At 37.7% G+C, this 15,305-nt stretch overlaps 1 protein-coding gene across 3 annotated transcripts in view; it reads left to right on the top strand.

Annotated features, from left to right (window-relative positions):
• IMPG2 (interphotoreceptor matrix proteoglycan 2) overlaps positions 1 to 15,305 on the top strand; it is a 72,420-nt gene that overhangs the window by 46,760 nt on the left and 10,355 nt on the right. For all 3 annotated transcript variants that reach the window (XM_060770707.2, XM_060770706.2, XM_060770709.2), the window contains 7 exons: positions 3,620 to 3,678; positions 5,135 to 5,152; positions 6,500 to 6,744; positions 8,912 to 8,976; positions 10,629 to 10,965; positions 13,035 to 14,383; positions 15,082 to 15,301. In XM_060770707.2, the coding sequence (XP_060626690.2) occupies positions 3,620 to 3,678; positions 5,135 to 5,152; positions 6,500 to 6,744; positions 8,912 to 8,976; positions 10,629 to 10,965; positions 13,035 to 14,383; positions 15,082 to 15,301 (2,293 nt within the window). The remainder of the gene's footprint in view (positions 1 to 3,619; positions 3,679 to 5,134; positions 5,153 to 6,499; positions 6,745 to 8,911; positions 8,977 to 10,628; positions 10,966 to 13,034; positions 14,384 to 15,081; positions 15,302 to 15,305) is intronic.

Raw genomic sequence — 15,305 nt, 5'->3', positions numbered from 1 at the left:
TCCAAGTCGCCCAGTTTTCTGTGTGCCCAGGAGGGAGTCTCTCATTTGGCATCAGCCATTGGTTGAGGTTCTGGGATTGACAACAGCTGGATGTTTTTGTAAATGGCTACATCCAGTTGTTAATCCAATTCAATGATAGATGGGATTTACTCTGGAGCTTCCATAGTAATCAGGAATAATAAGTAACCTGGAGTAATCAGGTTGGATCTATCCGTATTTCATTGACCAACAAACCCATTTTTTGTATTGCTGGCCACAGGCAGCTCTCTTGCAGAGGTTTGCTGGCAACATAGCTTCTGGTGAGGTAACAACCATGTGGTCAGGGAAAGTGATGTTACCAACAAGTTTCTGGGAAGGAGCGCCTTGTGGCTGGTTACATAGTGTCAGGGGTAGTGTCAATGTCCCCATGGCCTAGTTGGCTGTCTGGACACCAAAAAGGCTCTGGGCAACTCCAGAGCAGTATACCATGGAATATCTGGTCTAAAATGTAGCATAATTTTTCACATTCCAATACACTTTACTGCAAAAGTCCAGTCCAAGTTGATACATATTTATTTTGGTATATGTACCCCATTTCTATGAATTGCTGCAGCACAAAACCAGCTATATAGTTTGCAAATAATAATGCTACAGTTGTGAGAATGACTTCAGTGTTTGCATTACTTTATGTAGTTTATGAATGCCAATGGCAGAAAAAGCTATCATCTCAACAGGCCTTAAAGCAATTCACCCTTTTCAAAGTATCTCAGTGAGCACATTATTCTACCAATCACCACCTAAGAAGTCAAGTAGAACAAAATCATATATACTACCTTATTTTTGTAGTTAAAAAATTAAAACAGTGAAACAGCCACTGTCTGGTTTATCCACCTTTCTTATTATATATTTTAGGCTTTGGGTCACATACCTGTACACTGGCATACTGCCTTCCAATTAAAGGAGCCCATATGTACCCCTCTATACTTGCCCTTCTCTCACTTGTTCATTAACCTTTGTGTGAAGTTATGAAATCTGTGGATTTTATTTTTCGCTTAATCTGGGATCCCTGTTGAGGGAGGGTGACAATGAAATAAAATACATTCTTTGTGACCTGGAAATCCTCTGAACTTCCTCTGCCCTCTCACAGGATATAAATTCACCCATGCAGGTGTATTCATACTGCTGTAATATCATTGAAGTAACTCTAAACCTTCCTCTTTTCATCAAATTTTGCCCTTTCCCATGACCTTGCTTGTGTTTATATTACAGACTGCTTGAAAGAGAAAAACAACAAGTTTTGATCTATTTGTCTTTTTTAAGGCACACATTAGCTCAGCCTGGGTGATCGAATTAGTAAAAGAAATGGACAGTCTCATTCACAAGTACCATATTCCAAAAATGTAACATTATCTTGGTCTTCTTAGCCAGTTGGCATGGCAAGATGTGTATGATCATTACCCAGGGGTACTCTTTCACTAACCTTGTCAACTTACTAAGACAATTATTTTATATAATTTTTGAAATAAGAGATATGGTATCATTTTCCCAACTCACCTTGATCTTGCCTTGGCAATCCCTGTTGAATTTATGTACTGGTCTAGTCTTTTGACAGTGTTTCTTATGGAAAATAGACACCCACTCCATCCCATAGCCAAAGAGAATCACTGCAACAGCTATCCATGGCCACATTAGTCCAGACATCTTAGTTTTCTTGGAAATGCAACCACAAAGCAGTGCCATACTATAAATGAAAGAAATGTCTGATCAGACAAAAGCCACTTTGGCAGCTGGTTGTTTCTTTCATCCTTTGCCTAGTTCTCTCTGTGCTTGGACAGAGACACCTTTCCAATTTGGCAGCGCTTGGACAGTTTTGATTCTATGCAGAGATTTTTTACTGCGAAGAAATAAATACTAAGGTAAAGAGGCAAATTGCTTTCCTGTGCATGAAGTCGCATTGTCCTTTGATTTAAGGCACAGTGTTACAATTCCTTCATTTTTCATTTCTAAACTGCAATGCCACCTTTGCAAGTCTGTTTATAGACTTCAATGGCTAGCATAATCTGTTTTATAATTAAACAGTGTTTAAATTAAACTTTATGAAAATAAAGCTTTTACTTGTCTGAATAGCTCTATCTATAGATGGGGAGGATTGCTTTTCATATATTGAAACCTGAAATAGCCTTTATGATGCATTCCAACGGGCCTTAGTAGCTTGATGTCCCTTTTCATGAAGATCTCATTAGATTGTCTATGTAAATGGGAATCAGAGAACTTTCATTGCAAGGAGAAAGAAGAAACCTGATGTATCCTTCTGCTGTGATAGTTTTGTTTGTTGTGGATCATTTGTTATGGAGGATTAGGATATTTCAGTTCCATTGGAATGCTATCGGTATTCCACTGCTGCTATGGTACATGAGAAGAACAACCTTGATATTCATTTTAATGTATTTTAATTGTCTTTTCTAGGCTTTATGTTTAAATGGTTAATTTATGTTAATAGTGTAATTAGGCTTATTCAATTATTGATATTTGCTCCTCATTTTGGTGTTAATTTCCCTTTGGTCACAAGTTTATTGTTATTATTTTTATATTATCCTGTTTATTTTTAAATTGTTTGTATTTGAGTTTGTTTGCCTTTTTTATGTGTAAACCACCTCAGGTCCCCTTGGGAAGAGAGGGTGGTCTATAAATAAAATTATTATTATTATTAATTTATATTATTATCATCATCATCATTACAGATAAGTTGGTCTTGCTCGTGTCTGTCACTTTGAAAAGTTAGGAATTCAGAAAATGGGGAGATTGAACATCTAAGCCAGTGAAAAAGATTTTGAAAACCTAGAATAAAAGGTTAAATCCAATGTTGTATGAATGTACTTCTACTCTGCCTAAATACCATAAGACACCAGATCCTGGCTGATCTTGGAAATCAAAGAGGATCAATCCTGGCTAGTACTTGGAAAACCACCTCTGAGTATTTCTTGCCTACAGTCAACAGCTGACTTGAATGCGCACGCGCATACATATCTTGTAGCAAAATCGTCTTATTGTCTTCTACCTTGTGCAGCCTTCTGAACCATCAAACATCTTCTTTGATTATTTCTTAACATCCTAGAACTGATTAAATAGCATACAGGATGTTATAGCAAAGTGAAAGGAAAAGAAAAGGAATTGCCCCATTCCCAATTCTGCTATAATTTACTCTGTTTCATTTTGACCACAGTATCTATTTGGTGGAAAAATTGTGTTGCTTTTTGTCTCTCTATATTTGTTTCTGTCTTGATCTATCTCGTACTGGAGATCTTAGTTTTACAACAATCCTTTGAGTTAGCATAGGCTAAGCAGTATTGACTTGTTCAAGGCCACCTGATAAACTTCAAGATTGAACAAGGATTTGGAACTGTTCTTGGTTCCCTTAGCATCATATTTTTGCATTTGCAATATAATGATAGAAGAAGGAAATCAACTTTGCTTTACTTGGTGCCTTTTGGATGCATTGGAATACACCATAGCCACTTGAAAGTAACTTAAATTGAGAGTGTGTAAAACAAATGAGTAACAACTGAATATGGTGAAATAAACTATCAGCATCTTGGAAGGGAAAAGTTCCTTATTATCTTTGTCACTCTTTTTCAAATAGATTCAAAATGCATATGAAGGTCTCCCTGGATACAAGAATATTTATGTAAATGAATTCAGGTATGGCATTCTATAAGCAAAGAAAAATAAATCTCTTTATATGTTAATGCAATTGAGGCTGCTGATATAATCTAGATTTAATTTAATCTTGATTTACACCGGCTTGATAAACTATAGCTTGTTGAACTATTTTATGCCCGAGAAACCACATGATCTATTATAATAGCAATAATAGCTGACACTATTAATGAGAGATTTCCAAATGCCCATTCATAAACTTCCCTGCCCATGTCTTGTAAATTCGGGACCATGACTTCCTTTATTGAGTCTGCCCACCTGTAACGTGGTTTTCTGCTTCTCCTTTTGCTTTCCGCTTCCCCCTGCATATTTCAGTTAGCTATGCCAATTAATGATATGTCTAAAGTATCATAGGCTCAGTTTAATAATGTCTTTCACTGGTATCCAGGCTTTATTTGCTCTAAGACCCATTTATTTGTCTTTCTGGCAGTCTATAGTACCACATTGTATATGAATCAATCCAATCTTTACCTGCCAGATGTTTAGTTATCTAATGATTAGAAATCAAGTGCTTCAAAGTAGTGCTTTGGTAGAAACCATAGAAATGTGTTGCTTTATTTCTAACTTTTGCTTTGCATTTAATAGTATGTCTTAAGTCCAGAACTTTGTATATTACAACATGGACCAAGAAAAACTGTATATTTATGGCTTTTCGGATTTTAAAATGTATTGAATTGTACTAGAGGTAAAATTTTGTCCAGTATGAAAAATAATTCTCATAGAGTAGTCTCACTTGCCCAACATAACACATCAAATGAATGTATAAAGTGTCATTTAAGGTATATTTACTTTTGGAATAATTTATACTGAGAAAAGTCTTATATGGCAAAAGTTTGTTAATTGATGGGATGTATCAACTAAAATAATAAAAATGATTTTTTTTTAAAAAAAGCTTATCCAACATAAATGAACTGGCAGAACATTGGATAAGCAAATAAAATGGCCAATAAGGAGGGATTAAGGAAAAGCCTATTGAACATCAAATTACATATTTTACAACAAATTGACAGAAAAAGCAGTTCAATACATGGTAACGTTATATAGTAATTACTGTATTTACAAATTTAACAGCAAAACATCACAATGTATTGAAACAGCTGTGGCTCTGTGTGGGAGGCAGGCTGTGTTGGATAATACAGAACACTGGATGAGCAAAAGTTGGATAAGTGAGACACTACTGCATTTAACTTTGTACTGTTCTCTTGAAAACATCCTAGTTTGTCTAATTCTAGCTTTTAGGGCAGTAGTTCGCAACCTGTGGGTCCCCAGGTGTTTTGGCCTACAACTCCCAGAAATCCCAGCCAGTTTACCAGCTATTAGGATTTCTGGGAGTTGAAGGCCAAAAACATCTGGGGTCCCCAGGTTGAGAACCACTGTTTAATACTGTTTAATTTGGAAACATATTATTCTATTTTTTTCTTCCTCTTCCATCATTTAGGCCTTCTCAGGATGACAGGTAAAAAAAAATCTAAATAATTATTTTTGCATATGGTATTTTATTAATTTTCCACCTTACAAGCGGGGAAAATGGTGCAAGTGAAATACACCATTGCTTTGAAGCTAATCTGCACAGCATTTTTTTAAAAAAGCTGTTGGAATAAATAAACTCCAGAGTTCTTTAGTTGAGCTGAATTCTACAGTGTTCCAAAGCAGCAGCTATGCAGTCAAAGCCATGCTCTGATATCAGAGCAGGCTATGAAATGTGATGCTAATTGTAACTTCAGAGCAGCTGTACCAGTGGCAGCCAGTAGCTGATACTTGAACAGCTGACTCATATGTAACATCCATTATGACCTCAAAAGACCTTTTGCAATGAAATGAAATAGCTGACAATAGGTATTGGAACCAGTGGAAGCTATTTTCCCAAAGCTAATTGCCTTAGTTGACTTTTGTAAGGATCGCAGCCAGAGTAAGGAGACAACCGTTGGCATTTACTTCATCCTGTGCTGTAGTCCCGATGGAAATCATGCCACTGGTTAAAAATATTCTTAAGTTTAAATATGCTATATGAGCAATATCTAATACAGTTCTCAGGCTTGGAAAATGTTGTTCCTAAGAATGTAGCAGTAACTGAAAATGGATTGATAGTCCGAGGGCTGGAGAAAAGCTGAGATCTGATAGACAAACAGACCAATAGATAATAGCTAGATGACAAAAATAATTATAAGATCATAAATATAATATAATTATATTTGTCATCTAGCTATTATCTATCAGTCTGTTTGTCTATCAGATATCAGCTTTTCTCCAGCCCTCGGACTATCAATCCATTCTCAATAACTGCTACAATCTTAGGAACAACATTTTCCAAGCCTGAGAACTGTATTAAATATTGCTCATATAGCATATTTAAACTTAATTATAAGATCATAAATATAATATATGGGCCCCCGGTGGCACAGAGGGTTAAACCACTGAGCTGTTAAACTTGTTGATCAAAAGGTCACAGGGTTGAATCCGGGCAGCGGCATGAACTTCCGCTGTCAACCCCAGCTTCTGCCAACCTAGCAGTTTGAAAACGTGCAAATATGAGTAGATCAATAGGTACTCCTCCATCAGGAAGGTAAAGGCACTCCATGCAGTCATGCTGGCGACATGACCTTGGAGGGGTCTACGGACAACACTGGCTCTTCGGCTTAGAAATGGAGATGAGCACCAATCCCCAGAGTCGGACACAACTCTGGGGAAAACATTTACCTTTACCTAAATATAATATAATAGTATATTATTGGTGAAAATTGAAAATTAACAGAAGTAGTGCATTATGTGCTTCTTTCTAATAGTTCCCTTTTTAAATGTTTAGTGGCATGGAAGTTCTGTACACAGTGGTTTTTGATGGGGAAGCTATCAGCAATGCCACCTGGGACCTCATCAATCTTCAGTCCAACAAAGTGGAGGACAATGCCTTTTTAGAGATTGAAGATAACCCAACCGTTGTTTACACAGTCAGTGACTTCAGACATTATATTGCTGAAATCCTCCACAAGAACACTTTACTTGAGAATGCTTCATTGAACTTGGATCCTGATTCTCTCCAACTCATTAATGGTGTGTATTAAATAAAAATAAAATTCCGACGCATTTAGTGAAATATGTGTTATGATACTACCAACAACCTACAGGAATTTAGTGGAATGTGATATGTACCAAGTCTACTGTTTAAATTCTATGTCAAAAATTATGTTTTGCTTGTCAACATCAGAACTTTACAAGTCTCATATACTTAAGTATAATGCACCATCAAATGTAATGCAATTTTGAAGGCACATATTACAAAAGAAAAAAGAAAAAGGATTTCCCTGCAACAGCTTGCACCCAACAGCTCAGTCATGCCCCGTCAGGAGAGCATACAGCATGAATGAGGCCAGTTGGGAAGTCAAGCCCCTCCATCAGGCCAAGGCTGGCGAACTCACCAGACTTGCATGATTTCCAACTGGCCTCATTTACAAAGTTTTCAAAACCAAGAGCGAGGTTTTGAAGAGCTCGTGAATGATGCCAGTTGGGAACTGCATGCAGGGTCTATGGATAACCAGCGGGAATGACTGGGTCACCAACTAAGCATTCCTTCTATGGGTGCCATGGAGCCCCTAGGCTACTACCACCATTGGAAACAGCCTCTTCATGCCCCCCCCCCAACCTCCCTGTCCAGGCTCTTCCACTCCTTTTCACGCAGGTGGGTTTATGTGTGCCATTCTAATGTGCCACTGATTCTAATATGCATCTCAATTATGGCCATGTAATTTAGCCCAAAAGGGGGAACATTGCACTCAAGTAAATATGGTATGTTAATGTATTGTTAAGTGGTACTTGCCTTTAATTGTCTAACAAAGACAATTCTAAGTATTTATTTTTTGCCTATGGTAGGTTATTGCCTAACTAAGACAATTAAATACAGATGACCTTCCACATTTGAAAGTTTGACTTTTTGCAGATTTCATTATTCACAGATTGGATTAAAGTTTTGTCTGTAGGGAACTCTTATTTATTTATTTATGACATTTATATGATGCCCTTCTCACCCCAAAGGGGTCTCAGAGTGGCTTACAAGTAATATACAACACAATACATAAAAAAATAAATGCAATATCTTTCTGGACCCCTCTCTTTACTCTGGTCCCAGAGCAGCAGTGGTTGTTGGGGGGGGGGGGGGCTCCTCACTGATGACACTGAAGACAAGATGGCACTGTCTTCTTGGCTCTTCTCTTTACTATGGTCCCAGAGCAGCAGTTGGTGTTGAGGTGAGGGGCTCTCTTATGTCCTTCAGTGTTATTCCGTAGTCAGTTCCCACCAGAAGTTGACCATAGCACCATGCTAGAGATTTTAGAGATTCATAGAAAAAATACCTAGGAATCTCTAGGTTCAGTAATGAGATTCTTTGGTGGAAGTTGAACATAAACAACCTCCCCTCCAAAAAAACCAGGAAAGGTATTTTGCACGTATATCCAAGGGAATATTAAGAACATTTATTCTGACATGAATTTAACTGGGATACAGAGACTATGTTCTCCTTTGCCAAAAGTCAAACAAAGCAATCTGACTCTTTGGTCCAATCATGGATATCTGATTGTTAACTCCCAATCCTCCAGGGAGGCAGGCTCTAAGGAAAACACAAGAAAGCAGTTGTCACTTAAGTTCTTTGATTGTGCTTTTCCTGCATGGCAGGGGGATTGGACTAGATGGCTCATGTGATCTCTTCCAACTCTATTATTCTATGATTCATCAGTGTTTGTTTTAATCAGAAATACAGACATTTTGCATAAGCTTATGGGTGCCTTTTGCAAGGGACACAAGCCATAGCTTGTGAGAGAAGTTTTTGTGTCAGCTATTGTGACTAAACCAATGCATTTTAAGGGAGGGGAATATATTAGCCAATTAAAAAGCTGTACATGCGCTCTTTGCCTAGAGATGCGTGGGCACTTTTGCATTACATGATTGACATTATCTATTTGTAAAAATATGTGTCCCTGTTAGATGGAGATGTCTCCTGACATCATCCTTTCTGTATTTTCAAACTCCATTTTAAGTCATTCTTCTCAGGATGGACTAACGGGTCTTTGTAGAAACAGTTGAGTTGTACACCTCTGCTCTACATTTGCTTTTCAAATGCTTCCTACCCATATTAATTAAAAGCACACGTGTTTCTTTACCAAGCTAATACAAAAGTCAATTTGGAACCCCAATAGTTTAAATGAATGTCTTCTTTCTTTTTGCACAGTAAGAGAAGTGGACTCATCTGTGACTGAAACCCCATCTCGAATTACTACGAAGCCTATTGATTACGTACGTTCATTTTCCTGCATTGTCATCTTACTCTAGTTGCTCTTTGCCTTCCAACCATTTACCAAATAATCTAAATAGTTTAAAGTATAATAAAGTTAAACCTAGTCATTAAATGTTCGTTAGAAAATCAAAATGTTCTCAAAGTCTGCATTTAGCAAGTACTTCATATGATTTTGATAATTTGTGATGGTTTTATGTTAAATTGTTTTGCACGTTTCTGTGAGGCAGTATAATATAAGACTGAGTACAATGTCTTGCTGGCAGAAAATGGTGGAAAATATTTTGTTTTTGCAGAGCAGAGTGGTTTTTCTATCCTGTTAATCGGGTCCCCTCCCCACTCCTTCAAATGGCATGTGCAAAAACTTGCCAAAATAATATTACATCTTTTAAGGTGATGTGCCGTTTTGAGAATCACTTGAATAATATTAGATGTCATAGGAACATGCCTCTGCATTGAAATAAATGATGAAGTGTAATTCTTGGCAGCCATATTCAAATGTTCAAAACATTTCTATTGAAAACTAATTGCTCCCAGTCTTTCTGGCTATTTTGGTACTTCATTCTGAATATTTTCTCTAGGGTTGCACAGTATTATATTTTCAGTTATGCTCACATTTTTGAGATTCCTTTAAGTGTGATAAACAGTGGATATGAGGGAAGAGTAGAAGAGGAGTATTAAAATAAATCTGTCTGCTTCACACCATGTTTTATGAAAATATATGCACTGAGCTGCTTTTTAAATTAAAGCGTTCAGTGGAGAGAGGAGGTGAGCAGAGAAGTGGGGATGGATGCTTAATCCTTTCTCCATTTGCCATTTTCGTGTCCATATTTTCCATTTTTGAGTTTTCCATCCTTTGGGGTCCTAAGGGCATGATTATGGGGGTAGATGTTAATTTCTCTATTTTTTCTCTCCATATCTGCAAAGTGATCTGGGGTCCATTTGCATTCCACTAACTGCCATGGAAATTCCTATGGAATCCTGAGATTTTAACATGTATTCAAACTGTGCCAATTTGTCAAAGGCCATCTCTTTAATCCTCTGTCATCCCACTTTTCAACTGTTTTCTTCTCCCACTTTCCCTCTTTGTCTCTGGCTTACTTCAGTTGGTACAAACTGAGTTCAAAGTACAAATATAGTTTGTTTTCTATTAATTCAACACAGCGTGAAGAGAAGAGGGGCATAATTTTACCCCTTTCAGAAGCATCAGGCAAAAATAAACTGTTCTGGCCTCTCCTGGCATCTTTGTTCTTCCTCATTAATAGTTTGTATCATTTTGACCACATACTAGCCACAAGTGTCTCATTTTTCAAATGTGAACTGCTGGAAAATATGGTTTGTTGCAGCTTTTGATAATTTTTAACCCCTCCCCAACTGCCATGACATTTAAGGTGGGATGTAGTAGGGTTATAAAAAGGAGTTATAGCATTTAGAGCTGAGACAACTATAGCTCTAGTTTTTGGCTTTTCATTCTGAAAAGAGCTTATGTCTTTGTATATTATTATTATTATTATTATTATTTAGCAATTTTGTATACCGGTCTTCTGGTTAAAAGTGAAATGTGGAAGGGAGTTATACACCTCATGATTTGTACAGTCATATCACATATTACTATCATTATTTCATCTATAACTGCAATGCTGCTGTATTTTAGGATCATGCTGTGGTATCTGAATGGCCCTCTGCAGATGAGTCAACTGTAAGCAACATCTTGCCACTTGATTTCACCAGACCAGGTTTTGTCTATGATACGGAACAATTCAATGGCAATGAAATCTGGTTAAGACCAGATGGTTCTGTGAGCCCCGAAAGTAACCTGAGTTCGACACCAAAGCCTACTTTACATTCAAAAGATGGCACCACAATTTCCCCAGATGATTTACTTTTTGAGGATGAAGAACAGACATTGCATCCTATCACACCATCAATATTAGAGACTGACTCCCCTGTCACCATGGACAGCCTTTCTAATTTGTCTTTGTCAGAACATGGTAAGTCATTTTGTTGTGTCTCTTTAGAGCAGAGTTACATGTCTCAGAAAGACTTTTTTCTAGGGATCTCATAGATGGGACTTAAAAAATGTTAGATTGCTTCGAAGCTTCATACAGTATTTTAAAGGCATATAGCAGGGCCTTTTCAGCAGTGGTCCAAACACTAAGAAATTACCAAATGAACATATTAAAATACATCAGAGGTAATTGATATTTTGTAAACAATGCACTGAGATTCTATTGAGAGGCTTCATATTTCTTAGTAGACCTTGATAATATTGTAGATATTGACAATATAGATATTTTAGTATGCGGATTGCTTTAGAGGAGGAAACTGCTTTGGTTGTTCTGGTGGATGACTTCCATGGGCAGATGGATGGGGGAATGTGATCTGTTGTTTCCAGAAACCTCTCAAAAGCATTTAATACTTTGATATCCTTCATGGGAATGGACACTGCATCAGTTTGGTTCCAAATGGTCCTGGGAGGGAGGACCCAGAAGGTAGTTGTGACAAGCTAATGTTCTTCCTCTTGGCTGGTGCCCCTTGAGGTTCACTGAGTTCCACCTTATTCTCCTTGCTATTCAACAACTATATCAGGGAACGTTGGCTCTTACCGTGATACGTTCATTTTCAGCAGTGAATGGAGGACATCCTCTGGCCATACCCCAGATCCAGTCTGCAGGGGTCCTCTACCTGGCCTACAAGCTTCTTCTGCTGTTGTCTCTGATCAGTGGTTAGAGATAAGAGGGTATTTGAAGGTATTCAAACATTAATGAGCCTACATAGAAGCAAGCAGTGATTTGCAGGCAGGAAAGCTGTTGCATTAGGGGTCATTTCTGAGTGAACATGAATAGAAAAGCTGTGCTTTGAATGCTTCTTGGGTAAATGTCCAATTTGGTAAGAAACATATGTCATCCCTCCTGCTTTATATTGCTTACCTACTCTGTACTTGACCCTGCCCTGTTCCTCCTGAATGAAATTCAGCCTCCAGACAGAAAAAGTTCCTTAAGTCTTGATCAGTGTGAAACCACTGGATTAAGCCTTTCATAGATTTGGGTTGCGCATCTAATGTGAAGATGGTACCCAGTTTTGTTTGTAATTCACATCTGATCCTAGGGAGCCTATCAATCTTGAGCTATTGTTCATCTAATTTGAGAAAAGGGATGGAGTTGAACAAACTGCAATTTAATCCAAGAAGAATGAGAGTACCTTTGCTAGGTGAAATACCTTACTTCGGTTTGGGTTTGCAGCCTGTTTCAGATGAGACTGTAATCCTTCTCCACACATCAGGCCTGATGTTGGGGGTGTTCTTTGGACTGGCATTCCTGTTAGCTGCACAGATGACAACATTGACAAAGGATCCCTTTCTCTGGCTTTAGCTAAATCATCAACAGGCATTCCTGATAGTGTATGGGACTGTCCTTAAAATGAATTTGGATACTGCAGTGGATGCAAAATTCTGTGGCCAAGGTGATGAGTGGAGCAAGGTGTTCAGACCAAACTGGTGGTAAAATCAAGATTCAAAGAGTTCAAGAATTTTTCAAAATTCAAAAACCTGTTGACTTTTAAAGCTCAAGAAAGTTTGGGACTGGGATAATTTATGGATCACTTTCCTCCATATTTCCACCCGCATGTCTTTAAAATCTGAGGGTTACTCTGAATCTTACAGTGCTGCAAATCATGTTGAGCAGTCACCTGGGTAAGGCCTTTTCTATGCTGACACCCAACTTGTGGAATGCCTTACCGAGCAAGAATTGCATATCCTGAAACTTTGATGTTTGGGGAAATAGGTTAAGACATATCTAGATGAAAAGTCTGTTGGTTGTGTGTTGTCTTGCTTTACATGGTTAATGTTGCTCTTTTTATGACTATTATTTTTAGGAAATGTTCTTATGTTGCTCTTCTTGGCTTATTATATTTGCATTGTCTTCTGTTATTGTTTGCTATCCTATTTTTATATCTTGTATGATGTTTTGCTTTGCAAGCTACCTTGAATGCAAAATTCTGGGGGGTCTGAGGGCATAAAGTCTCATGATATACATTTTAACTTTGCACTTTTTTTTTTTAGGGCTTGAGGATGTTGATGAATCAGAAGGTTTGTTTTTGCCTTCAAGTCCTGCCAGTCACATTGTGCCAAAGGAAATCTCACCCACAAGTGAGTCTGTGGTTCCTTTCACTCCTGTGCCACCAATGGCCTCTGTATCAGCCATAGAGGCTAGCACTGCTAAAGTGTTACCTACAAGTTTTGTAGAAGAGGAAACTCTACAACCTTATATATATGTAGAGGAAGAAAATATCGACGATTATGGTTCTGGTTCAGGATTTGAACCACAAACAAACATATGGCCTTGGTATACACCTACATTGGAGACAGATGGGTCGGGTATGTATGACTATAAAGATTCAAATTTTATATTGGATTCTTCAAAAGACTATGTATCTGAGGACCTATTAGATGAAGTCATCTCTCAGTCACCTTTTGAAATAGAAGACATCTCAGTGGAAAATGTTCTTACTACATCTACCGAGATGTATAGCATAGTGCAGTTGGAAGATTCTACTGAGGATTTACAAATCCAAGAGCAAATAATAACAGAGCTGTCACCAACAGATTCTCCTCCTGTAGCCATTACAATAAAACAGCCAGACAGTAGCTCTCCAAGAATGGGACTCGAGAAACCAGAAATAATTTTAACAGCAAAACCTACTGTGGAAAGTCCAGTTACTGACAATTTCATGACAGAACATCAGATCCCTGATTCAACAGCTCAAGAAGCTTCTGGCTCAATTGATTTGAAACATGTTGTTACTCCTTCTGTTGTTACTGAGGGTGCCACAATTGGGCCTGCAGATGAATTTGCAACTTCAGTAATGTCAACTAGTTTTGAAATTTCAACTGTGGCTCCTTACTTAATAGAAGTAGTAACTGGTCCCAAAGACTTCACTGAAGAGTACAGTGCAACCCACATCAGTATTGCTAGCAGCATTGACAGTGATGTACATTCACCCACAACTATAACAGAGTATCCTGTCCATGTACTCTCTGATGTGCCTACCACACAGTCAACTGTATTTCAGCCTACAGTTATCTCACCTAAAATGGATGAAGAGTTATTCACAGAAGTATTGGATGTTACAGATCAAGGCCGCATAGATACGACATATTACTCTCCAGAAATGAATCAAGAAGGAAGAAGTATGACAGATGGTCAATTGGAGTTGTCTACAAGTGCCCATTCTACAGAAATGGCCAGTGTAGCTGGGGCTACCCATGAAAATCTCAGCAATGTTACTGTCCCTGCACGTGCTTTAGTGGTATTCTTTAGCCTTCGAGTTACCAACATGATGTTTTCTGAGGACTTATTTAACAAAAATTCCCCTGAATATAAAGCCCTGGAACAGAGATTCTTAGAACTGGTAAGAGATGTTTTACAATCCAGTTTTGTTTTGTTTGTTCATGAGTTTGCCATTGGCTGTTGCAAATATAGACATGTACCCTTTTGAAAGGCTGATTGAAAGTCATTCACTTCTGAGATGCATATACTGCAGTAGCTAACTTAACTCTGGGCTTGTGTTGATATTTAAATACTTTGATTCAGAGATTCAGATTTCTCAAGAAAAAGGAAACATTTCAAGATATAACATACATAAGATTTGCATCTCTTTATGGCCAGATGAATTGTTTTGTCTGATGGATCACCTAAATGACTAAATGAAGCATAAGTTAAATGATTATGAAGATAATACTGTAGTTTTATGGTCAACTAGGCAAATTGGGGGTAACATGTTACTTTAACAATCTGGATTCAGATTAGTGATATCCGCTTCCAATGTGCGGTCAACATGCATTGCCAACAATGTGCTACTATTGTATTACTAATTGATTTTTAAATGATAACTGTAAGTCTTAAAAGTGCATATGCACTTAGATCATATAAAACACAAAAAAACATATAAAGGAGCAAAGCTGAACTGTAATGAAGAAGCAGGCACTATTGTGTTAAATAGAGTTTACTCCCAGGTAAAGGTGTACCAAATTACAACCTTAAGACTGAGTGTGTAGAAAAGGATGCATACTTCATTTATTTATTAATTCATTTGTTCCTATATTGTAGCTTGTTCCTTATCTACAGTCCAATCTAACGGGTTTTCAGAATCTAGAAATTCTGAACTTCAGAAATGGTAGTATTGTAGTCAACAGCCGAATGAAGTTTGCAAGACCTGTTCCTCGCAATGTGACAAATGCTGTGTACCTGATTCTGGAAGATTTTTGCAACACTGCCTACCAGACTATGAACCTGGCTATTGACAAGTACTCTCTCGATGTAGAATCAGGTAT

The sequence above is a fragment of the Anolis sagrei genome, chromosome 3 (assembly GCF_037176765.1).
Source record: "Anolis sagrei isolate rAnoSag1 chromosome 3, rAnoSag1.mat, whole genome shotgun sequence".
Lineage (NCBI taxonomy): Eukaryota > Metazoa > Chordata > Lepidosauria > Squamata > Dactyloidae > Anolis > Anolis sagrei.
The sequence above is the reverse complement of the archived record's forward strand: the minus strand, read 5'-3'. Positions and strand labels throughout refer to the sequence as shown.